This window comes from Mustela erminea, chromosome 9 (genome assembly GCF_009829155.1).
Source record: "Mustela erminea isolate mMusErm1 chromosome 9, mMusErm1.Pri, whole genome shotgun sequence".
Classification (NCBI taxonomy): Eukaryota; Metazoa; Chordata; class Mammalia; order Carnivora; family Mustelidae; genus Mustela; species Mustela erminea.
The window spans coordinates 53,049,902-53,075,316 of NC_045622.1; the positions used below are offsets into that span (position 1 = coordinate 53,049,902).

General features: G+C 56.2%; 1 protein-coding gene across 1 annotated transcript in view; it reads right to left on the minus strand.

The window, feature by feature from the left end:
* The window catches only part of MYO7A (myosin VIIA), an 87,385-nt gene that overhangs the window by 38,328 nt on the left and 23,642 nt on the right, over window positions 1-25,415 (minus strand). Inside the window, exons 4-15 of the mRNA XM_032357919.1 lie at window positions 20,182-20,334; window positions 12,966-13,150; window positions 12,282-12,403; window positions 12,059-12,201; window positions 11,687-11,800; window positions 10,353-10,506; window positions 9,804-9,880; window positions 9,065-9,184; window positions 8,133-8,275; window positions 6,994-7,204; window positions 6,361-6,496; window positions 3,408-3,514 (exon numbers count right to left, since the gene is read on the minus strand). Of these exons, the coding sequence (XP_032213810.1) occupies window positions 3,408-3,514; window positions 6,361-6,496; window positions 6,994-7,204; window positions 8,133-8,275; window positions 9,065-9,184; window positions 9,804-9,880; window positions 10,353-10,506; window positions 11,687-11,800; window positions 12,059-12,201; window positions 12,282-12,403; window positions 12,966-13,150; window positions 20,182-20,334 (1,665 nt within the window). The remainder of the gene's footprint in view (window positions 1-3,407; window positions 3,515-6,360; window positions 6,497-6,993; window positions 7,205-8,132; window positions 8,276-9,064; window positions 9,185-9,803; window positions 9,881-10,352; window positions 10,507-11,686; window positions 11,801-12,058; window positions 12,202-12,281; window positions 12,404-12,965; window positions 13,151-20,181; window positions 20,335-25,415) is intronic.

Below are 25,415 nucleotides of genomic sequence, written 5' to 3' on the forward strand. Positions count from 1 at the left end.
CGCATTGGAGACCCTACTCCGAGCACACGCACAGCACAGACATGGACACACAATCCCGCACACAGCACACGCAGCACACCCGCGCGCACGCACACACACACACCCCGAATGGCACGTACATGACACAAACCTTTCTTTGGTTTCTGTGATCACTCAGGAACTACTTCTGTCTGTTTATCTGTCTTCCCTAGGGCTGTGAGCCTGGTGAGGACAGGCAGATCTGCCTTGTTTTCGGTCGTGGCCCAGGCCCTGGCACAACTAACAAGCAGCAATGCCCTGCAAAAGCGGCTCCTGGAGTCCACGGGCTCCCAGAAACGTCCGCTTTCCGATTGCTCGGACCAAACTCTAAGGACTGTCCCCAACTCCTGTTCCTTCATTTCCAACACGTCAAAATTTTTATTGGTTTTACCTCCCGGCTTCTGTCCCCCACACTCCACACCTCCCTCCTCTCCTCTAGCCACCCGGCTGCCCAGGGAAAGCTGTCAAAACACAAATCCAGAGCTCTCCACCCGCCCCACTCAGAGCCCCTGCGACGGCTCCCGGCTTCCCTCGCGTGAGCACCGCCGTCCTGGTGAGGCCCAACAGGGTCCTGCGGGATCAGCCCCCTGACCTCCCGTCTCTCCGTGCTTCTAGCCACCCCTGTGTCATGCTCTCCACGGGGCTCCAGGCGGGCCCACAGGCTTCGCACTCGCTGCTCCTCCCCCCTGCAGTGCTTCTCCTCCGCAGCCTCTGCTGCCTCCACCACCTCCTTATCCACTTCCTATAAGGCCTTTCCCGGGGGCCCCTATTCGACATTGCAAACCTCGGTATTTTTCCCTCCTCAATTTCTCTCCATCGTATCACTCTGACATACTATGTATTCTATTTAGTTATCTGCTTACTAGCAATTTCTCCTCTTTGCCAGAAGATAAGCTCCACAAGGACAGAGGCTGTTTTCAGTTCTGCCCTCTGCCCTGTCCCCAGAATGCAGGCCGACGTCTGGCATGGAATGAACACCCCATTCCCTTTGTGTCTGAGAGCAGGAGTGTGGGAAGGGGAGCTACTCTCACCTCCTGGCCCCCGGGGTTTCTGAATCAATTGTATTTCACTGAGAGGAATGGTGGTCCTTTCTGATATTCATGGGTTTCTGGGAGAATCTGCAGACATTTGGAAATAGGGTAAAGGCAGGAGTAAAATGTCCAGAGCTCAGTGTTAAATGACTCCCCAGAGGGGATCTGAGGGGCGGACACCTAAGCAGGATGTGCACAGGGCTGGGGACATACAGGCAGGACAAGCCACCTGCATAAAGCTTGAATCAGGGCCTGGGGACATATGACTGGGGTTAGACATCAATTGGGGGGCTGGATGGCCTGGAAGAACCATGGTGCTCATGGCCTGGCTGGTCCCTCCAGCAGCACCGGCTGGGGTGGGGCTGCCCAGGGCTACCTCAGGAGGCAGACGCTAGAGTCAAAGGATGGAAATCTGGGGGTTGGAGAGGAGCATAGGACGTGGGTTTGGATCACTGGAAGGAGGTGGTGTGAGCTTCCACCACAAGATAAAGCACTGTCATCAACAAACTGTGACTAAATACTTCATGCTTTGCCCGATTTCCACGTCCGTCTAACAGAGCTAGCATGCTTCCAGCAGTCTCCAAAACAGTTTTCTCTCTGAGGTGGGGCGGCACGCACAGAGACAAAGCAGACGCTTGCAAAGCTTCCCCTCAGCCTCACTTGTGTGGGACTTTGGATGATTTCCCATACCTCCCTGACACAGACCTGGACCAAAGTCCCATGTGTCACAAACGGTGTGACCTTGGGCCTGCACTTTGGGTCTCTCTGGACCCCAGCTTTCCTGTCTCTAATGTGGGGACAATACTAACCACTTGCAGGGTTGCTCTTAGGAGTGAGGAAGGTGAGAAATGGAAGTGGCTAGCTCACAGCCTGGTCCAGGAAAGAAGATATAATCACGATCAAACGCACCAACCACTGTTGTGTTTTAACTCTGTGCTCCAAAACTCCCTCAAGAATGAGCTGTTTCTGAAGACCCCAGGGTCTTCAACTTGGACCTCCCCATGGCTCCTCAATAAGTAGGTTCTAGTCCTAGGGTCCAGGAAAGAAGCCTCAGAATAGGAAACTTTATGGGGAGGTTCCCAGATGTCTCCAGGTGCTTTGGAAAGAGAGGAGAAAGGGCAGGAGGAGAAGACGAGCTTCCATGATCTGCCAGGGCTGCCTAAGACCAGGAGGAATGGCTGAGCCTGGGGTGGGGGTGGGTTGGGGACTGGAGGAGAAGAAGAAGGACTGGGGAAGAGCCCAATGCCAGCGGACATGGGAGACCCGGAGTAGAGTCCTGGCTTGGCCCCCGGCTCATAGGGCATGCTGGGCAAGTCTTGCCTCTTTTTCTAGGACTCCGTTTCCTCCTTTAAGAAATGGAGAGGCTCATAGTTCACACAACTCAAAAAGCAAAAAAACCACACAAAACCACTCCACAAACCACTCCACAAAAAAAAACACACTCCAAAAAAAGAAAAAAGAAAAGAAAAAGCCGGCCCTTTCCCCAAGCTTCAGAGCCACGGGGGCGGAGGCCACAGCCTAGCCCCAGGGGCCACTGAGGCATGGCCCGCCATCCACCGGCCCCAGACAGGGGTCTTTTACCTTCACGGAAGCTGCCGACTGGCGAAGAGTGCCGGATGAATAACCACAGAGAAACTACAACAGGAACCACAGTGCAGGGCCAGATGGGTTTGGGGGCAAGGAGAACGTGGTGGATCAGAAAACAGAGAGCAAAGTCAGGGAGACAGGACAACTCTCGGGGCAGAGGTCTGGGCTCCCAGGGATTTGGGGAAGTGCAGGCACCCAGACAGGCACCGAGGGGACAATGGCTCTGCCCTCCCTGCGAGTCCCTCTGAACGCCCTTCAGGAAGCCCTGGGACAGGAAGAAAGTACGAAATTTAAGAGGCATAGAATCACGCAGGAGACAAGTCTGCCAGACGACCACTCTAGGGACAAAGGAAATGCTGAGGGTGGGAAATTCTGCGCCCCGTATGGGGCCCAGGGCTGGGGCGCCCATGCCTGCTGTATTTGGATCTCTGAACACCCACATCCGTGCACATCCTTGAGGCCAGGTGTGCCCCTTCTCCCAGGGTCCCTATGAGCTGCTGGAGGTCCAGCTGGGGGGACCTCCACGGTAAACCATGTCCCGATCAGGCAGTGCTCTGTGACCTCTCCTGGCACCCTTCTCTGGGGCAGCAGGAAGACCAGATGGGAGGACCGTGGAGACCCCAGGGCCCCATTCTGGATCCATAGCAGAGCGCTGCCCTCACTCTGGGGTCAGAGGAACCCAGCCAGAGCTGTTGGAAAAGGGTGGGCCTAGGCGCTGGCCTGGCTTCTGGGGGCCCTTCCTGCCTGATAGAGACCCTGCCCCAACATTACCATGGCAACGTCGGCCTGGAAGATCTGCTTGATGAACTTGTTTCTGGAGGAGTGGACCAGCTGGATGATGTCTCCATGCAGGGTGTCCCGGTTCTTCTCCAGGAAGCCTGGGCAGTGGCAAGAAGCAGTGGGTCACACCTCGAGAGCTCCGGCAGCCTCCACCTGACAACACTCAGCCGCTCCCCAAACCCACAGTGTCTGAGCCCAGAAGACCCTCAAACTTCGCTTAGTTCAACCATACCCACTCCACAGCAGGGGACAAAGAGGCCCGGCTTGCCCAAGATGATGGAGAGAGTGGGGGACAGAGCTGGCCCTGGGGCCGCACCTCCCTCCCCACATGCACCCCCTCCACCTGTTCAGAGAGGAGGGCCGCAGGCCTCTGCCCCGGGGAGGGCAGGGCTGCCTTCCTCAGGGAGCTACCCAGTGCCTGCAAGGCCAGCCTTAGTCTTTTGAATGAAGGCACGGAAGCCCCAGTTAAGTAAGTGTGTCACCTGGGAGAGAACACATGTTGGGCTACACAGCTAAGAGCAATGGCATTTAAAACACTGTGTGTTTGAACAGCGTGCTATGTTCCACAAAGTGCCCTCCCAGCACCTTCTATCTGGGGGGTGGAGGGGATTATCTTCCCCATCCCACAAGGGAGGACACCAATGCTCAAAGAAGCAAGTTATCTGACACCACACGGCAAGCCACAGGCAGGTTGAGACTTGAACCTAGGACTCCTGGCCCCAGCCCAGGAAGGCTCACTGCACCTCACAGACCCTCAAGAGGCCTGCCAGTCCCAGGGACTGAGGAGTTAGGGACTGGTTAATAGGGCGAGCAGGGGGTAGCTCTTGCTAAGGCTGACAGAAGACAGAGTGGCCCACGGCTGGGGAGGCCTGATGAGGAAGAACACTGCAGAGAAGCAGCACCCTTTCCCCTAGGACTCAGGGTGCCCAGGCTTGGGGGACAGCACAGAGATGTAGCATTGGGCTGCCCATCTGGCATCTGGGGAGGGGGAGCGACAGAAGGCACCTAGCGGTAGAAGGGTAGCATTTGGAGCTGGGAAGGAATTGTGGGCTCTAATCAAAAGTCAACAACAGACTCACTCTGGGGCCCTAGGATGGTCCCCCTTCTGGACCTCAGCTTCCTCCTGTGTCAGATGGGAAGGACAGTACCCATAATCTCTTGCTTTGCCTCAGATCCCCTAACACCACCTGATTCGTAAATAAAATGCTGGATTAAAACAGTGCTTTGTGAGCCAGGAAATGCTGGCCAAACTGTTTAAAGCAGCTCAAAACTGGCTAGTGACCTTAGGCAAGCCATTTCCCTCTCTGAGCCTCCATTTCAAATCCATGAAGTAGATAAGCCTCATGTTCCCTCCAGATCTAACATTCTATAATTTTATAACTTTGTGCAGAGTCCACTCAATTTTCCCATCTCTATGCTCAGCAACAGCACGAGGCCAGACACAATCCTCTGTTACTCCCAACAACAGACATATCGGTTTGCCCAAAAGTCCTTCAAACTTAAAGTTGGCTTCCTTCCTTCTAACAGCGAGGTTGGATCTCACAGTCTAACAGCTGGGGAGAGCTGGGCAGGCTTCAGGTCCCATCCCTGCAGCACAGCTCACCGATATACTTGTCAGCCTTCTGGGTGACTCCACAGGGAGTAGGAAACCAGTGGCTCTCTGCTTGTTTGTTTTGAATTTCACTGGCCTTCGACCGCCGGTGAAACTCTCGGAGGCTGAACATAAGAGCTCAATATAGACACATGCGACAGATGAGGCCCTTCAGACCAGGGTGGTGGGGGCAGAGTTGCAGGGGCGGTCTGCAAGAATTCCAGGTGGGGTGACCCTGACTGTGGGCTGACCCTCTCCTTCACCGCTAGCTTTAAGACAGAACCCAACTGCACAGCCCGACTGCATGGACCATGCAGCCCATTCAACGCTCACACTTGGTCTTGGTGCTCAGAGTCCCAGTAGGTCTCGGGGCTGGCTCTAGGCCCGGCTTGACCCCTAACCGGCAATGTGATGGAAAGACCATTAACTTTCCCTTTCGAGCCTCAGCTTCCCTCTCTGCAAATAGGAGCACAGAGCCCACCCAAAAGAATGGAAAGCAGGGACTCAAACATATTTGCAAACCCATGTTCACAGCCTCTAAAAGGTGGAAACAACCCAAATGTGCATCAAGAGATGAATGAATTTTATATATTAAATATATATATACATACACATATGTGGGATTGACACCTGCTACGACACGGACATTATGCTGAGTGAAATAAACCAGACACAAAAAGACAAATGTTGTACAATTTCACTTAGATGAGGTCTCTTGAGTAGTCAGATATATATAGAGAGAGAATAGGATAGAGGTTACCAGGGACCGGGGGAGAAGGGCAAATTTTTGCTTAATCAGTATCTCATTGGGAGCAATGGGTAGGCACTGGAGATGGGACTGTGGCACATACTGTGAGTGTATTTAATGCCACTGAATTGTAATCTTAAAAAACTGTTAAAACGGTACGTTTTACATTATATACACTTAACCACCATTTATTAAAATCTCTAAAAGAGAGGCACCCAGGGGCGCCAGGGTGGCTCAGTTGGTTAAGCACCTGCCTTTGGCTCAGGTCATGATCCCAGAGTCCTGGGATGGAGCCCCCACACCCCCACCCCACCGCCAGCTGGGTTCCCTGTTCAGCGGGAGTCTGCTTTTCCCTCTCCCTCTCCCCCTTCCCCTGCTCAAGCATGCTTTCTCTCAAATTAAAAAAAAAAACAAACAACAACAAAAAAAACACTTTATAAATAGAAGAAAATAAAATCTCTAAAAGAAAGAAAGAGCAGCAGACCCAGGATTTCCTAAGGCCCTTCTGGCTCTGCTCCAGGCCCCAGCCCATCCTGGGGAAGGAGCAAGGCAAGGGCAGGAGAGGGCCCAGGCAAAGAGACTCCAGCCCCAGATAGCCGCTGTACCTTGGCTCTCATAGTAGACGACGCCTGCAAAGTGGTTGATCCCAAACTGAGTCTCATGGTTGTTCTTAGGGGGGATATAGTTGGAGTTCAGCTTGTGCTGGGAGTTCAGCTTATGCAGCATGGTGGTGTCTGTGCCCTGTGGGAACCGATGGCTGTGCTCAGGCCCCCTTGCCCCAGGTCCTCCTGCCTCCGCTGGCCTAGGACTTTGCACCCGCTCTTTGGTCTTTCTCAAGAGCGTCCTCCATTTGCACCTCACACAGGAGCTCTCTGGGCCTCCACTTCACCATCTGTTAAGCGGGTGGATTGGAACTACACGATCTTGAGCTTTCAGTCCAGTTTAGAAAATCTATTTCCCACAGTGGACATCATGGGAGCAGTCCCTCTCCCTCTCCGACACCTATCCCAGATCTGGAGCACCTGCTCTGTATCAGCTACATGCTTAGATCTCCATCATTTGGTCCAGGGCCCCATGGACTGCAGGTGATCCCCAAATGTCAGAGGAATGCACCTGCCCTGGCCTCAGAGACACCCTGAGAGGCACATATCTTTGGTCCCATTTTACAGATGAGGAGAGCAGAGGCTCAGGGTGGAAGGGGGTGTTTAGCACAGGCGTCCAACAACGGGCAGGCGCACCTTGGGGAACTTGCTCTCCTCGTCGATGAGGGAGATGATGTTCATGGGCTTGTTGGCGATCATGTCCAGGGCGTCCTGGTTATCAGTAAACTCGATGTGCAGCCAGTCGATGCTCTCCAGGTCGTACTCCTCCTGCTCCAGCTTGAACACGTGACGCACGAAGAACTGCTGCAGGTGCTCATTGGCGAAGTTGATGCACAGCTGCTCAAAGCTGCAGGGGGCACGGGGGGGCACAGGGGGCGGGCGAGGGACTGAGCAGGCCTGGGCCCTCCGCCCTGCACGTCCTTGGCCATGCTGTGCTCCCTGCATGGACTCCCCAGCCTCTGAGGCAGGCAGCAGGGCCCAGTCCCCCACCCTGGAGGTACGGAAGGGGACACTGAGCCAGAAGGCGCCAACAGCTGTAACCATTTCCCCGCATGACCAGGCCTGTGAGCTGACTGACAGGTGGGGGCACCAAATCCCTTTAGAGACCTGGCGGGGTTGGGGGGCTGGAGCCATGGCCCTGGGGACAGGGGCGGGGCATGAAAAGGGATCCAAAGTTGTCAGCAGAGGTGAAGGGGGCTCATGAGATTTAGCAAGTGACCTCCTGAGGGCCAGCATCTCTAAGTCACTAACCCAGTGCTCTACCAGGTGACACTGCACATATCCACTATGGGTATTTGGGTGGAGGTGGGGGGCTTGGAGACATCCAGATGTTACAGGAATTGAAGTGAGTTGCTAGGAGTCACACAGGTAGGCAAGTGGGTGGGGAGGCTGCCCCCCGCCCCAGGATCTATGTGGGCCCGCTCCCTCCAGCTGCCCCTGCCACGGCCTCCAAGAATGGCCCTTCAGGGAGTGTGGGATCCCAAGCGTGGTTCAGCCTCATCCGCTTCAAGGCACCTTGCCCCTTGGTCATTGGGGTGTCTATGATGGTGTCAGAGGTTTCTCCCCACCCACCCCCAGTGGCCTCAGCTGACCCCAGCACCAGGAGGTGATGGGCCAGAAGGTGAGTGAGGGAGCCCACGAGGACGACTGGAGGCAAAGTGTCTGCAGCCCGGCATAGCGTGCTCACAGCCTGCTGAGTGTGGTTTAAAGGAGAGCGGCAACACCCGTTCTGTCTGTGGAAGAAAATTCCGGCAGAGCAGAGCCCCTCGTGGTACCTGTTCACAGCAAAGTTCTCAAACCCAAAGATGTCTAGGAGGCCGATGGACCTGCGAGAGCTCTTCACTTCCTGGGAGGGGGGCTTGTAAATGGCCGCGTTGATCTTGTCCACGATCCACACGAAAAGCCGCCCATAGATGCCCTGAGAAGGGGCTGTGTCAGCCCCTGGAACCACACGCCGTCCCAAGGAGAAAGGCTGGGTTCCTGGGGCTGTCACCACCTCACGCACTCCCTCCCCTGCTGTTTGAACTCCCCTAGTCTTTACTCAAGCTGTTCCCTCTGTTTTGGAGCCCCCTTTCCTGTTGGAACAATTCCTACTCCTCAAAGCTCTGTCAAGAAGCCTTCCCTAACCCTCCTTTGGGCTCCCATCCCTCTACCCACATCTGTCTCCCTATTAGCTCTGAATATTTGGAGGGTCCCAGAACCCAGCACAGAATGTGGCGCGGGCAGGGACGCAATGGCTGGCAAACAAGTGAGTGTGGAAGCAGAAAGGGCTGGGGGCCCTCTCCACCTGACCCAGCCCACCTTCATTCTTTGGAAAGACCAGGCCTCCTTGGTCCTCTGGGCTGGGAATAGCACAGTAGACCAAGTGCCCAAACACTATGTCCCAGCATGAGGCCCACGGGGCTGGGGAGCAAAGCAGGCTGGGGATGGAGGACCTGAGGGGACCTGAGGGGACCAGAGCTGGCAGGGCTCCCCAGGAGCACGACACTCAGCCCCCTGCAGGAGGAACAGAGCTCAGGAGAAGGCAGCCTCTTGCTCAGCCCCCTCCCCGCTGAGCCAGTGGCCAGAGCCTAGACCCAAGGGCAGGCAGGGGTTGTGGCCCAGATGTCTGTCTGGTTGGGTGGACTCCTCCACTCCTGCTTATATGGACAAGCTAATGCCCCCATCCCAGGTGGAGCAAGCCGGAGCCACACCCCAAAGAGCCCACCTTGACGAAGGCGTCTCGCACATCCAGCGCCTGCTCCCTGCTGAGCGGGGTAGACACGGTCTCCCCGCGGGTGATGAGGGTACGGCTGGTCAGGCAGTTCATCAGGGCTGGAGGGTTCACCTGGTGGGGCAATATCCTGGCGCTCACCGGACCCCCGTGACCCATCGCTCCCTCTGCCCACCTTAAAGAGCTCCCTTCCCACTGTGCCCCCAGGCCTTGCTCAGACCAGCTCCTCCACTGAGAATGCCCTTCCCCAGAGCCCCACAGCTGCAGCCTCGGCAGCCAGGTCCTCCCCAGCCATCACACTGCACCCAAAGCCTGGGCTGGCTGCTCTCTTCCTGACCGCCTCCTCACTCCCTGTTACCTGGCCCTCCCAGGACTGGCTCAGACTGGTTTTATTCATCCCAGTTTTCCATCCCAGGGCAGAGCCCAGTGAGGCTTTGCTGAGAGATGGACAGACTGACTCACCCAGGATCCCCCATGTCCCATGCCATCCCCAGGGGCACCAGAGTTAGGGCGGCGAGGCTCCTGGGTGCCAAGGCTCTATCCCCTCCCTGAGACCCGTGCCCAACACAGATCCTGCTCACAGTCAGTTCTCCATGTGGAACTTCTAGAACTCTCCCAAGCAGAGTCCCTGCTTCCAGGTTCCCACATGCCCAGCCCCCTGAACCTGAGTCAAGACTGCCCCTCTGAGAGAAACTGAAGCAGAAGCCATGAGGACAGAAGGCCGGACACTGACCTCGAGCAGGGATGCGGCTGTAGCCAGGGACGGGGAGAAGAGGACCTCGCAGGCATCCAGGTTCTCAAAAGTTCGGGCTGTCACAGCCGGCGGGGCGCAGGGTCAGGCAAACAAGGGTGGGCACAGGGGAAAGGGGCAGGCTAGGAGGGCCAGGCTAGGAGGGCCATGCTCTCGGGGGCCTGCCCTGTCCACAGGGGCCACCAGCACCGTGATTAAGCACTTCTCTGGGTCAGGGTATTTTTGAAGGATGTTCTTCCCATGAGCTATGGGCACCACGAGGTAGGAAACTTGTGTGCCCAGCACCTGGTGCCATGCCTAGTATCCAAGTGGGGACACTGGCCGTTGTGGCCCCTCCCCTCCCACACTCCTCCACCCCAGACTCCCAGAGCTCCTGACAGCAGCCCTGGCTCCTACGAAGCAGATATGCGGTGGCTGGTGCAGAAGCTGAGCCAACCAGCCCCCCACGCCCCTTCCCCGGCAGCTAGGTGTTGCGCTGCCCTTGCAGCCAGGACAGGACTGGGGCAGAGGTGCACCATTGGGGCCCCTCACCCTCATACTGCAGGTTGCCCAGGTGCAGGATGGCGGCCAGGAGCTTGGAGATCTCCCAGTTCTCTGTGTCGGTGAACATGAGCACCTTCATGGCCGAGCGGATGTTGGCGTACTCCTGGCTGTCCTCCCGGCCCTCGCACGTGGTACAGTTACCCTGGCGAGCAGAGGTGGGAGAGTGGGACACAGGAGGGTGTCATTAAGGCCATGGGGACCCCCAGAGAGGCAGTGGCTGGGTCGAAAGACCCCCTCTGCCAGGCCAGGCCAGCCTGGGGTGGCAGGTACTAACTTCACCTCGTGAGCACCATGACCTCTCCAGAAAGTCTAGAAAGCTCCTGGTTAGAGCTTTTAAAGAATACACTTCCCACTTCTAAGGACCCCCAGGCGCCCCTTCTTCCCCAGAGTGAGAGGAGCTGGGTCACTGAGACCTGGCCTGGCCAGTCGCCTGGCCCAGCAGTCACAGCACACAGGCGCTACTCCGTACCGTGCTCCCACTGCCCCCCCCATGGACACTTTCACTACTTTCACTCTCACTCAGGGACTGGAGGCTTCATGGTGGGGGGGTGGGGGTGGGACTGTAGGCAAGCAGGGCACTGACAGGGGTCTGCCCCAGGATGTGTGCCTGTTCACGTGCACTTGCCCCCTCCAGCTACAGGAAGTGTCTGGGAAGGCCTGCACACCCACAACACCTACTTCTTTTTTGTCCCACATCCCCCATGTGTCCCTGTGTCCCGGCCCTGCCCGGCCCCAGACAGCCAGGCAGGGATCCTCTCCAGGCCTAAGGAAGCTGGTCCAGAGCCGGCCTGCTGTACCCATGCACCTCCACCCATCTGGGTGGCAGCAAGAGTCCTGGGGCCCATGCCTCCTTGGTAGCTAGATAGCAGCAAGAGACTGCCACCAGGGCTCCGTGACCAGTGAGCCCTGAGGCTGAGGCTGCAACAGCCTCTGTCCTCCAATCCTGGGGTGCCTGGCAGAGGCCCTGGTCTTCACGTCCTCAAAGCTCAAACTAACAGCATGTGTGGGGGCAGGTCTGTGCACGTGTACACATGGGCACATGTCTACATGCCCCGAGTCTAGGGTATCTGTGCAGACTTAGGAACGTGTGTCTCCATGATGACAATTCATCTAGATACATGTGCCCCTGGAAGCATGCCCAAGTGGGGCCCATACTAGCCTACATACAAGCCCAGAGTGGGCTGGGGTAGGTCAGGGGACAGGGAGAGCCCACACAGAGGAACCCACCCCACAGGCCGGAAGCTGGGGAGCAGCTGGGGTTGCTGGCCATGACCTTGCTGGGACTGGTGTCCCCTTCCCTAGGTGCCCCACCCGGGCCTCACCATAGCCAAGTAGTTATAGTCCGTAGCCTGGCCCAGGCCCAGCTTCTTCTTCTGATCCACGCTCATGCCCTCCAGCATGCAGTAGAACACGTGGTAATTTCGTTCATCGGGGGCCTGCAAAAGCAAGTACGAGGTGTTGGGGGGTGGAGGAGGAGGCGGCATCAGAAACTGGTCAGGTTGAAACACAGTTTACTATTTTAACAAGTGACAAAATAGTGACCCAAAAAGCCCCTGTGGGCGGCTTCATGGCGGGAATTCAGGCACCACAGGGAGTGGGCAGCAGTCTGGCCCAATCCACACTGTGCGGTACCCCCACTGCCCCCGAAGCTGGGGCTTCAGGGCAGGGCCAGCTCCGCCCTGGGCTCAGCCCACCTGGCGGCAGACACGGGACTTCTCCAGCAGGTACTGCTCGATCTTGGCGCCCTCGATGGCACCCCGCTTGTTGAAGTGGATGTCGATGTACTTCCCGAAGCGGCTCGAGTTGTCATTGCGGATGGTCTTGGCGTTCCCAAACGCTTCGGGGTGGGGAGAGGGTCATGAGCGAGGTCAGCACACACCTAGCCCCCCAGCCCCACTCTGCGAGCCCTGGCCCTACCTTCCAGGATGGGGGTGGCTTCCAGCACCTGCTGCTCAATCCAGGAGTGCTGCCCGCTGATGGCCGCCAGGAACTGCAGGATCAGCTTGGTGCTCTCGGTCTTCCCTGCCCCAGACTCCCCGCTGCAGAGCAGATCCAGAGAGAGTCAGGGCCCATCACGGTCTGCGGGGGGCCTCTCCCTACGGGGCTTCAGCTCACGCTGCTTCCCCCATCTACACCTCCCCACTCCCCAGACTATAAAATAGGCTGACAGTATGGACCTTTCAGGGATGGGAAAGGCTCCAGCACCTCAGGGCTCTGCCACACCAAAGGTAATTTCCTTGTCCTTCATTTAGACACACACACACAAACACATACACACACACACACACACACACACTCACACACACGCCCCACGCCATCCACACCTGCCATGGAGCATGACATAGACTGATGCTAGACCAATGCTTTGTCCTGTTACCCTCTGCCCAAGAGAGAATAGGGGCCCAAAATGTCACCTGACTCTAACTTAACAGGAATCAGTAATAAACAAGGTTGGCCTCAAAAGCTAACAAGAACTTTGGCAGCATTAACAGAGATGTAAGACCTGGGAAAGGGAGGGGATTCTCTACATGATGAAGCATTAGCAGGAACACAAATCTGGAGCTCTGGGACTAAGCCCCAATCCGGTGCCGGGCCGCCCACCTGATGATGCAGCACTGGTCACGGCTGTTGCGCTTCATGTTGAAATAGCAATTATCAGCAATGGCAAATATGTGGGGGGGCATCTCTCCAATCTTCTTGTTGGTATACTGGCGGATATGCTCTGGTGAGTAGATGGAGAGCAGCTGGTAGGGGTTCACAGCCACCAGGATGGAGCCTGTGTACGTCTGTGGGCACAAAGGGACAAGGAACTTGTTACTTCCCATGGGGGAGGCTCGAACTCTAGAAAGTTCTCAGGCTCCACCCTGCTCCATCCTGTGGAAGGCACAGCCCTGGCTTTGGAGTCACATGGACCTGGGGTCAGAATCCTGCCTCTCTGCGAGCTGGGGGAGGGGTCTGCAAACTACCATTGGGTCTGGGTCAGAGTAGGTACTCAGTGAGGTTTGATGAAGGGAGGAAGGAAGTGGGGAGAGGGTCTCTAAGCCTGTATTTCCTTACCTTTATCTGTAAAATGGGCACAATATCACTATTTCTAAAGATGAAGAGATGGTGGATTTTAAAAATCATGAAAGTCATAGTTCACCATAGATACTCCTGCAATGCTAGTTCCCATTTTTGCCTCCAAGCCCTGTATCCCGGAGGTTTAGAGTAACATTCATAAACTGGACCATGGCTGAGCAGAGGTTGGGTTGGTTCAGGGGGAGTAGAACGAAGGCACAGCATGCTGAAGGGGCTACGGGATGTGGTCTGGGGGCTGGGCAGGTCCCAGTCTCTGCAGCACGGCCCCAGGAGAGAGGGATCCCTGTGTTCTGGGGGACAGGGCACCTCCAGTCATCCTGGCCAGCACAGGTGGGGGGCCCAGTGCACCTAAGATAAACTTCTAGGGGCCTTTCTGTTCTTGGGCTCCTCTGTTGATGCACGAGGTTTCCTGCTGTAAGCCCGGGGCCTTACCACACAGGGGCCAACACGGTCTGGGCCTCTTGCCACCACGGCAGAATAAAGTACCCAGGGGTTACTGCTCCCTCCCCACCCTCCCCAGCCCAGCTTGAAAAGGTCAGGCACAGCCTATAATTGGTGATGGATGGATGGACATCTGGACCTGGAGAGGCTGAAAAAAGATGTGACCACATAGAGGAAGTAACAGCCGGGTCCACAGCCTTCTGACAAGGCCATATAACATCACCTCAGAACAAAGTCATGCCCAGCAGCCTCAGCCCAAGGTGGCCATGCTGGGCAAGTGCGTCTGCCAGCACCGCATTCCAGGGGAAAGGCCCAAACCAGGGTCGGCTGCGGCCATGCAAAGCAGCCTCGGGCTCGGCAGTCCAGACCCAAGTTCCAGTCCTGGCTCTGGCCGCCTCGCCATTTACCACCCTGCTCTGAGCCCCAGGGGATGCTCCTCTGCCACCCGGGCTCTCCCTCCAAGCAGCCCAAGCCAGGGGCTGCTGCACCTGCCGGTGCAGACCTCCTGAGTGCATGCAAGAGCCCAGACAGGGAAAGGTGGGGCAGGACAAGGACGCAGGCTGCAGGGGGCTGCCAGGCCAAGCACGTCCTGAGAGCGTGAGCCAGCTCTGCCTTACTTACCCGCCCTCCACAATGGGTCTGAGGTTGGAAAGGAAGAAACAGGAGAGAGAGCTGGTCAATGGGGAATGGGAGGCAAGGAGCTTCTCCACCAAGAACACCCCACACAACTTGGGACTGGGCTCACATCTCAGATCGGAAGCCACGAACTGCCAGCCCCAGGGCACCTCGGCCCCATGACCTACAGCTCAGCACTCCCTGGCTGTGGGAACCAGCTGGCCCAAGGGAGGGAGTCAGCCCCAAAGAACGTCTTTTCCATGGATCACTTTGCTTGTCTACACCTCAGTTTGTTCATCTGTAAAAGGGGGATGGTTAGCACCTCCCCCCTACCCCTCCACCCCAAGGTTATGTGAAAACTGAAGGGCATAACCTTTGGCATGTACATGGTTACAGAGAAGCTGTGTTTACATGCCACCTTCCTTAATAAAGTGACACCGAACCACCTGGTCTGTGATCACAATGGGGCGTGAGATCAGTTCCACACAGTCATTCAAGGACCCTCCACTGGGACTCAGGGGGAGGCCAACAGCCACACTGTGGGGGCCAGGGAGGAAAAGCCTGGGCCTGGGGGGGCAGCATATTCCTCTGGTGGAGAAGATGGGGGTGGAGGGAGAGGGGGCGTGAAGGCTGGTCCGTGGGAATCAAGCACAGAGACGTGAAAGGGCATGGCATTTGGAAGGTCTTTTGGAGAAAGGTCGCTTTGGCAGCTGAGAGAGGATGAATGGTTGTCCCAGAGTCTGGAGGTAGAGACACCATTTCAGGCCTAATGAGCCAGTCAATGGAGGCAGCCAGAGCCAGACAGGGGTGGCCCTGGGAGCAGGCCCGGCAGCCATGTGCAGGCCCAGGCAGTGCCAGAGAGGAAGCACTGAAAAAAACTGAGAGAAGCCTTCCTGGGGTGTGGCCCAGAACCTCCTCTCCCCTGCAGAGCTTCCAGGGACCCCCATAGCACCAGGCTCCCCCTCCTGGATGTCCCCCATTCTGCTCACCCACCTGTCCAGACCGGACCCCACCCTCTGCACCAGCACGGCTCCTTCTCACACTGCCCAACTTGGCCGACAGAGTCCCCCATCCTTCACCCAGGGTGGCACCCAGGAAGCCCTTCTCTGCCTCCCTCTCCTTCCTCCCAGCCCACCTCTCTCGGGTGGCACAGCCAGGCCTCAGGCCCTGGGCACCATGGGCTCTCACAGACTGCCGCAGGCGCCCCCTGCCATCCACCCTTCACTTGGAGCCAGGGCCAGCTTTTCAAGAATGGGACTGTGTCATCCCCTGCTGAAAACCCCCAAGCGGTTTCCCATGCCTACAGGACACAAGATGCCAGGGCGCTGGTCCTCACCAGCGGCATCCCATGCTAGGAGGCCCCGTCTGCATTAACCCTTCAGCTAACAGCACCAAACTCCACCCCCTGCCCCCTCACCCAGCTAACTCCTGCTGTCCACACAGAGATGATCACCCCCACAGGAAGCCAGGCAACCTCCTATGTGATCTGCATGGTCCCTGTCCCTCGGCTCCTCAACTCCTCTATAATTCGGGTCCAAGGCCTCCACCCTCTAGAGACGCTGTCCTCCCTACCCAGACCCAGGCATGTGCACGGCACATACAACAGGCTTAGCGAATGTTTCTGCATGATCGAAAGAATGACGAGCAGGTGGAGAAGAAACAGAGTAGACAGCAGTAATTGCTGCTCATAGGAAAAGGCAGAGAAGGGAGCCAAGGGGAGAACCTGCCAGCGACACCAGCCTGTCCTCCTCAGAAGGCTGCTGGGAGGAGTTACATGGTCCTTTCCAGATGGGAGAACTCAGCCTCTGGGAAGCAGAGGGACTCCAAGATCACATACTAGAGAAGCACAGAGCTGAATGGGGGTGGGGGGACTGCTGGCACCCAAGCCTAGGTCTTACCTAGGGCTGGGCTGATCGGAACCCCAGGAATACACCTGGGGGACTGTGGAGGTAGCAATGGGGGAGTGCAGAAGGGAGGGGCTTGGCCACCACGGGCAACAAGACCCAGGCCCATCCTACCCCCGTCTATCCCCCAAGGTTCTTAGCATGGCTCCCTGAATGCCACCAGTCCTCTCTCTCTCTCCCACTCTCTCTCTCTGTGGCCCATGGTCAACAGGGGGTTAATGCCCAGCTGCCCAGCCCAGGCCTCCTGCTCCAGCCTCCAGGAAGAAAGTCTGCCTTAGGGCCATAGGCTGGGAGGAGGAGAGATAAGGGCTATTCCCAAGCCAAGCACACAGCACACGTGGTGCCTAGGGGCCCCAGGTCCCCAGGCAGAGTTCTGAGGACCTCTCTGGAGCCAGAGACACATTCCAAGAGATGTGACAGGAATGGCTCCACCTCTTCCAGGAAGTCCCCAGGCCTACTGGCCCTGGGGTATCTCCCTCAGCAGGCCATGGAGACCAAGACACATTCTGGGCACACATACCTTCCTAGAGTCACAGAGGTACTCATACAGGAAGTCTTTCCTTGTGCCAGAGGGAAGGCTGAGACCAGAGAAGAACAGGGACTCCCCAAAGGCCACCTGCCAAGACTTGAACCCAGGTGTCCCAGACTCTAGTCCGTTTAGCATCAGTGAGCCCCGGATCCCCACTGGCCCTGCCACTTGCTTCCTGCAGGACCCAGGGAGGACACCTGGCCTCTGAGACCACCCAGCCAGGGGTTTCTAGGTGTCCTGTGAGGGTCTTTCCCCACTGGGGGTGTCTGGGGCTGATTTGTGGCCCTGGAGTGCTGTCCCTCAGGCTCCTATGGGGCAGGCTAGCTGCAGTGGGCAAGCCCAAGGCAGATAGTCAGGGACAGCACATCATCTAGCCCAGGGCTGTGAACGGCCATGGTAATTGGAGGAAATCCTGGGTACGCGGGACTGTGCCCAGGGTAACCCAAGCCATGAAGTGACCAGGGGTTGCCATGGTTAGGGACAGGTATGGTTTCTGGTGGAACAATGGCCCAGCTGCTTCTTCAAAGCTCTGGTCCTACCCCATCTACCCATCACAGAGAGTGAGCAAGTCGAAACCTTGAACAAAGCAATCCTTGAACAGAAGGGGTCCCCAGACCAACTGACACCCAGAATCCTAGGTTTGTGGACCAACTGAGTTGGGGACCGCCCAGGTGATTCCTGTACAAGAAGGCCACTTAGGCACCTCATCTCGACTCAGTGCCCTACCCTGTCCCCTACCCCCTCCCCCCCACCCAAAAAAGAGACCACCAGAAAGGTTACTGGTGAGAACTTCTAATTAAGCAAATGGCACAGATCTCGGAGCTTTCTGGAGAAACCATAAATCTCAGAAATTCTTTCCCTTGCTCCCCTCATCAGCCTACTCGAGGACACAAAGCTGATTTCTCTGCTAGCTGCCAGCGGCTCGATCCATCCTCCCAAATTTCACAAATAGGATTTGCTCGAAGTTTTCTCTTTCTCCCTCCTTTGTGAATCCTGTGTTTGCAATGGTTCTCTGATTCAGTCCACTGACTGCCCCTCACACATGAGGAACCAGTTTGCCCACAGGAATCAATAAACTTTGTGCAAAATAACCAGTGACCTCGCCTCTGAGCTGTTCTTAGATATGGTCTGAGGTGAGGGTCTCTGGTGGGGACAATCCTCCTCTTACCCAGCTCCTCCTGACAGGGGACTGGGTCAGGACGTTAGCTCTGGCAGTGGCCTCCCTGAGGGGGAGGAGGGAGGGAGGGGCAGGCTCCCCACTTATCTCCAGACCCATGTCAGGCTCCACCCAGCCCCGGGAGAGCAACCACAGAGTGCTCTAGCACCCTGGGTGACCCCCTCCCACCTAGGGAGAAGAGCGAGTAAGGAACATCTGCGAACTTGGGCACAGACACTGGCAGGTCTTCATGGGGTATCTCCAGCCTGGGCTCCAGTTCTAGCCCCATCCTTTTGTCTGGGTGATGCTCTTCAAATCTGGAGGGGCCACCATGCCCTGCCCTCTCTCAGGTGCAGGAAAGAGTGAGAGGGACCTTATCATCGCTAAAGGGCTCCCAGCAAAAGCCACTTGCTCTTCATGCCTAGTGGGTAAATGTCTAGGGCTTGGGCACAGCCTCCCCTTGGGAGTCTGAAGTGGTGGAGGGTCCCAGAGTGGGGAGGGTCGCAGAGGGCTTCCCTGGCTGCGAAGTGGCCACAATTCCAGGGCTGCCAAGAGGATGGGTCCCTGACCTTGATGCAGCTCCCTGTTGTGACTGCTCAGGGACAAATTTCAGGGCTTCTAGACCTGTCTCCCTGATTCCTCCTCATGGGGCTGACAATGTGAGGGACACTGTGCTGCTCACTCACCAGGCCCTGTCCTGCCTCCAGCCTCTGATCCACACAGCGCGCCTTCCGGAATGCTCTCTAACCCACTCTGGGAACCCCAACCCTCTCCCTGAGCTGGGAGTGAGGCCTCACCACCCCCAGACCCTGCAGAACCTGCTCTGTCTGTACTTACCTCGAGCACACCACACAATACCTGTCACCCAAGGACACCCCCTCTACCCACCAGCCTGCGGCCTGGGGACCTGCCTAGGGAGGGGGACTCTATCCTGCTCTCCTGTTTCTGCACCCATTCGTTCCTTCACCTGGAGCTGCTTGAGGGAGGGTCTGGGTCAGAGACATGCAGCGACCCCAGCACACAGCTCTGGCCTGGCTAAACCTCATGGGGCTCAGTTTCCCTGTCTATAAAATGGGACTATGGGACTAGGTCAGTAGGTCTGAGAGTATGGTCCGGAGACCCCTGAGGCTCCCAAAGGCCCTTTCAAGAGGTCTGCAAGTTCCTTTCCACCTCCGTGTCTGTGCGGCCTGCTCTTCCTCATATGCTTCAACCAAACAGTCTCACATCGGCCTGGGTGTGAAGCAGACAGGAGAATTAGTGGTCTTCTATTAAGCCAGACATTAAAGGTATTTCAAAAAATTATAAAACACTACCACTCTTCTTGCTAATTTGGGGGGCATATTTATAGCGATGTCTCATTAAAAAAAGCTTTTCCTGTAAATGGACTTTTATGGTTATTTTTTAACAAATTAATCCATTTTGTTAAGTTTCTTGGTTTTAATTCTTAATATGGTAAGTATCAATAGATACAGCCTACATTAACAAACCCTCTTGGGAGTCCTCAATAATTTTAAGAGCATCAAAGGTTCCTGAGACCAAAACGTGTGAGAACCTTTAGGATACAATCTCCACGGCCCCTTTGTATTCTGACAGTCTCTGAACCCACCTCCTGAGATCAGGTCAGTCCTGGCTAACTGAGACTCTTTGTCCTTTTAAGTTTCAAGGTGTAAGAATGTGGAGTGTACGTATGACTGGTTCTTAGGTCAAGGGTTTGTGGAGTCAAGGAGCATGTTCCCTCTTCCCTCCTCCTCTGAGGATACAGACTCCTGACCCATCCTCTCCTCACTGGAGGACCAGTAGGATGGGAGGCTCTCATCCTATGGAGAACCCAGAGGAGGCAGCAGTTCCCCAACTCTGGGCAAAACACGTAGCCTCTCACCGACCCGAGCAATGGCCTGCGGAGGCACACGAAGACGTGGTACACACCACTCCCTTCTCCAATCCCAGACCACACAAGCTGCAGTCCAAAGAAGGGATGATTTCAGACCAAGCTGTTGCTGGCAGAGAGTCTCTGACGGCCTCTGGAGAGCGGGCTCTCAGGAGTGGGCGGGGCAGCGCGTGGGCGGGGCAGCGCGTGGGCGGGGCAGCACTCACGTAGATGAGGTGGTCCTGGTAGCGGATCAGCAGGTTGCGCAGAATGCCGGCCTCGTTGAGGTCTCCCAGGCGGATCATGTCCTCCACGCCGTGGACCGACGTGGGGTGCATGGGTTTGATGTGCGTGGCGTTCTGCGGGGAGATCCAGTGTTCCTGTGGGGAAGTACCGTGGTTCTAGTTAGGCAGGGCCCCTGAGACCCAGGCTGTGCTCTGCTGGACACAGGGATCCCAGGTCTGTGCGACCCTGATAAGGGCCTCCTCCTCTCCTGTGGCCACTCTCATTATCAGGTGTGAGCGTCTGAGGATGGTGCTGCCCACCCACACTCTCTGTGGACCACTCCTCCCCTTCAGGAATTCTCTCTGCAGACCTAAAAGCTGGGCAGGGCAAGGCAGGGATTTTGACCCCACTCAGAATTCTCATAAAGGGAATTCGAGTCCCCCCAAGTCACTTTGCAAGATGGAGTGGAGCATGTAATCTCTGGAATTAGACTAGACTTCAGATGCAGGCTCTGGTAAACAAAGGCATCAAAAGTAATTTCAGACAGTGCCAAGAATAAACCCACAGGCATATAGGATAGAGACCAGGGAGGGGAACTCCCCTAGGGTCTTCAGGAACTACCTCTCCAGAGAGGTAACATTTGAGCAGAGATCTGAATGATAGGAAAGAGAGAGTAAGATGTGGGGAGAGAGAGTTCCAGACTAAGCCTCTGAGGCTGGCAAATGAGGTGTAGCAGTAGATCCACTGGGGATAGATCTCACTGGGCTTGTTGATGAATGTGGAGCAAGGCTGAACTTCCGGTGCTCATGAACAGATGTGGAAACTAGAAGAGAGGTTGCCTCCATGGCTCTCCCTATTCTTCCCTGCAGTATCTTCTGCTGGGGGTTGGCGGGCGGGCGGGGGGGGGGGGGGCGCTTCCAGTGGGACATCTGGCCAATGGCGTTGGCAGTTTCAACAAACCTGGAAATCCCTCCCTCCTTCCCCAAGGCAGTTTCCAGCACCTTTCACAATCTAGCTTCTCAGCAAGGTGAAGGTATGGCCACGGCCTGAGTGAGACACCATAGCCCTCTGGGGGCCCCTACCTGTTCTCAAATGCCAGAACCCTGGGAGCCTCAGGACCCCCAGGAATTTGAGTTTTGGAAACAGGGGAGGAGAAGGGGACCCCCTGTGCCACCTCCCAGCTCTGGCCCTAAGACTTGGTGGGTAGGTGTGATGCACACATGTCCTCCCATAGCTTCTTCTCCTCCAGGTCCCCTCTGGGATAACCAACCTCAAAAGCTGGACACTATCAAGAATCTGAGGCATCACCTCCTCATCTCATCCCAGCCCCAATCTAACTGTCACCCAGGGCTACTCACTCAACCCTGTGAATCAGTCCCCTCCTCACCAGCTTTAAGCCCCTGTCCTGATGCCCTGATCCAGACCATCATCTCTCACCTGGCCCCCTGGCTGCTTCTAATTCAGAACTGGCTGCCCTCCAGCCCCTCATCCCCCGGGAGCTGCCTCACGCACCTGTCTGATCACAGCACTTTGGGGCTTAGAGCACTTCCCTCTTCCCCCCACACTGCAGCCTGGCATTCAAAGGCCAGCCTGAGGTGGACACAAGGACTTCCGGGCCTTTGCTCCAGCAATCCCCTGTACTTTCAAGCCAGAGAAGCTTGGTCTCCACTTCCCCAGACACTTCGTGGTCTTGCTCATGCTTTTCCCTTTACTTCCTTTCTACTCAGCCTTCGAGGCACAGCTCAAAAGCTTCCCATTTCTAAAGCCTTTGCTGACCATGCTGCCCCCTCTTACCTGTTCTACTGTGCTATTCCCCCCACCTCCACCACAGGAATGTGTCAGGGTCTCCCCTGGACCACCACGTCGTCTGGGTCTCCCATGGAAAGGCGGTGGGCACAATGGGCTGCCATTGTCTGAATGCAGTTCTGACCTCCCAGTGTGCCCCAAAGCTGGGGACTCATGGCAGCCAGACCCCATGTCTTCAAGACCCTTGGTCCACAGTGTGTCACACAGGAGCCACACACGAATGATGTGGCAGGGAATCTGATAGGACAGACAGCTAGCTGGTGGGCTATGGGGGACCAGTTCTGAATTAGAAGCAGAAATCCTAGTCATGGAGAGACCCTCATAGTCCCTTTTTTCCACCCTCTCACTTCACCCAAGAAATAGGATCAGAGTAGGACGGTGGCCTGCACCTGGCCCTTAGCGGGAGTGGGGACAGGGCCAGCCAGAGCCCACCACTCCAACTGCCCTGGCATTTCATGGCACCTCCTAGGCCAGGAGCACTTCAGTCCAGCTCAGGCCCTCACACAGCCCTCTCTGAGGCATGAATGGGCCGGATAGGGAGATCAAAGAACCTGCCTGGACTTTCCAGTCCTGAGTGGAACATTCCTTTCTCCCATTTTAACCTATTTCTTGATAAACGGGGATCCAGTTGGAAAATTCCCCTCTGACCGGTCCCTGCTCACAGACTCGGTGGTAGGCTCCAGAGCGGGCCAGAGGGAAGAGGATGCCTGGGCAGGCTCTCAGCCTTCCTCTCTCGACCCCCACCTCCAGTCCCCATGGTCCCTCCCCTAACCGTTCAGCACAGCAGGGAGAGGCAACCCTGCAGCCCAGCGCACGCCACTTGGAATCCCTGGGCGTCCGTGACCTCGTCTATTCAATGGGAATTAGAGTAACCATCCTGTCTTCTGGAGACCTTGGGGGGATTAATTGAGACACTAAAGGCTAACTTTGGTTTCCCTCCCACCATGTCTAAAAAGTGCTGGTGCCTGGCAACTGTACATCCAGGGCTGGGTATTATTACTGCAATGCTTTCTGGTTTTACAGAGGACATCTTTGTTCTCGTTCATTCCTCATAACATCCCATAACAGAACAACCAGTCACCATTTAACAGTGGGGAGTCACACTCAAGCGATCACCTGGCTCACCCTGTTACACGGCAGAGCCAAGCCTCTCCTCACCCCTTCCTTGCACGGAAGGACCCTCAACCGATGTCAGCAGCCCACAAGTCAATGTCCACAGGCCCCTACAGCACAGACCAAAGTATAACCAGGGCACAAACGGAGGCCTGGCTCTGAAGGAATGCCAGAGAGAGAGAGAACATGGCCAGCCCCAGGGATGGAGGACATATTCGGAAAAAAAGGAGCTGTCCTGGTACTGGAGAGAAAGGGACTATGAGCTCTGCAGAGGAAGGGAGGAAGGGGTGCCTCTGGCAATGGGAACAGCTCCGGCAAAGACAGAATGTTAGAGTCCCCTTGAGGATCATTTATTCATCCACTCATTCATTCAGCAAAGGCTTTACAGAGAACCCTCTCTGGCCCTGGCCTTGTGGGGTCTCAGGGGAAGCAGATGGGACTCCCTTAGTCCCTGCCCTAGAGTTAAGGGAGCCTTGGAAGTCAGAGGAGTCAAAGACAACAGCCTGGAGGGCAGCGGTGGTAGGGAGGGGAATGGGAAAGCCCCTAGGAGGCCAGAAGCCCTGGGCTCAAGGCCACAGAGGCTAGCCAGACTCCCTGACCTGCTTCCGGCCACCTAGTCATTTCCCTCCCCAGCTGCAACCCCTACCCCCAGGGCTTTAGTGGGAGAGATGGGAGGGGGGCTCTGGGATCCAGTGACATGGTTACAGGACACCATCTGACATGCAACATGACCCAGGTGAAACGTAAGCTTGCAGGCAGAGTCCCAGGGCCCCGCTCGGCGGGTTTGTGGGCCTGTCTGGGCTGCCAGCCGAACCTGTGCCCCCTTCTCTGGCTCTAAGCTCACAGTGGCTTCCTAGAAGGTCCCAGAACCAGAGCCTCCAGAAGGCTCTGCAGGCCCTCCGGTTCTTTTTTTTTTTTTTTTTTTTTTTTTTAAGATTTTATTTATTTATTTGACAGAGAGAGATCACAAGTAGGCATAGAGGCAGGCAGAGAGAGAGGAGGAAGCAGGCTCCCTGCTGAGCAGAGAGCCCGACCCGGGACTCAATCCCAGGACCCCGAGATCATGACCCAAGCTGAAGGCAGCGGCTCAACCCACTGAGCCACCCAGGTGCCCCAGGCCCTCCGGTTCTAAAGGCTGCAGGGACAAAGCTTGGCTCAACAGAATCAGAGCACCAGCGCTGCCACTGAGATATGGACCCAGGAAACACTATACAGAGGCCGAAGGTCCTGGATACTCATCCCAGCACCATCACTTATTAGCTGTGTGACCAGGTCTGGTGGTCCCCCCCTGTCCCAGCTTCCCCTTGGGAAACAGAACATTTGCCTCTCACGGATGCTATGAGGACCCAAAGACAGAGCTGGGGTCAAAGGGATTTGAAGACCCCATGGGGGTGTCCCTGAAAGCTGCAGGAACAAGAGTGAGCCCCCTGCTCCCTTTATGGCCAGCACCTGGCCTCCAGGCCCCCAAAACTGTCCCTGCCCCCAGTGAAGCCCTCTGTTCCCAGTCACTGCACCCTCTTTTGCCCCCAGCAATCTTGGACCCCAAGACAGAAACTTGGTTCTATCTCTGTGTTCCCCAGCACTGGGCATAGCACCAGGCACAATGCCAGTGACGGTAGGATTGAATCTCCCTGGTTCCCGCACATCCCTGATAAGCTAGGACTCTGTTCTTGGGACCACATCCCCACCTGCCCATGCCACGTACACACATGCTTCCCCTCTGAGCCCTCCTCCAGACTACCTGCCTTCTCCAGGGCATGACTCTGACCTCACACTTTCCCATCCTTCCCCATGCCCACTACCCACAGAACTTACACCTCCCATATACTTTCCCTTCAGGGCTGCAAGAAATAAAGGGTTGATCTGTTAGACAGATTCCTAGGGCAGTGCCAAGGTAAGCAATGAATTCCTAGGATGCTGTAACCCAATAGAGCAAGACTATGGGCATTTTTAGTCTAGCTCACTTTACTGAGGTATTCTCTACGGCGGCCCCAACATATGGGTCAATAACCTGATGAGACAGTTACTATGATCCCCATTTTACAGAAGAGGAAATTGAGGCTCAGAAGGGAAGGAGACTTGGTGAAGGTTGCATTAGTGACAAATGGGCAGGATGGGATTGGAATCCAATCTGTCTAACTCAAAGCACCCCTGTGCCTGAAGAGCTCCCAGTCTGGCGTCGCCCCCTGCCCACCACCATACATGGGCAGGTGCCCCCCCACCACATACACACACACACACACACACACCCATCCTGAACACTAGGCAGAATGCCCGGAGTGCTCATGGAAATAGAATCCAGGAGGCTGGCCAGAAA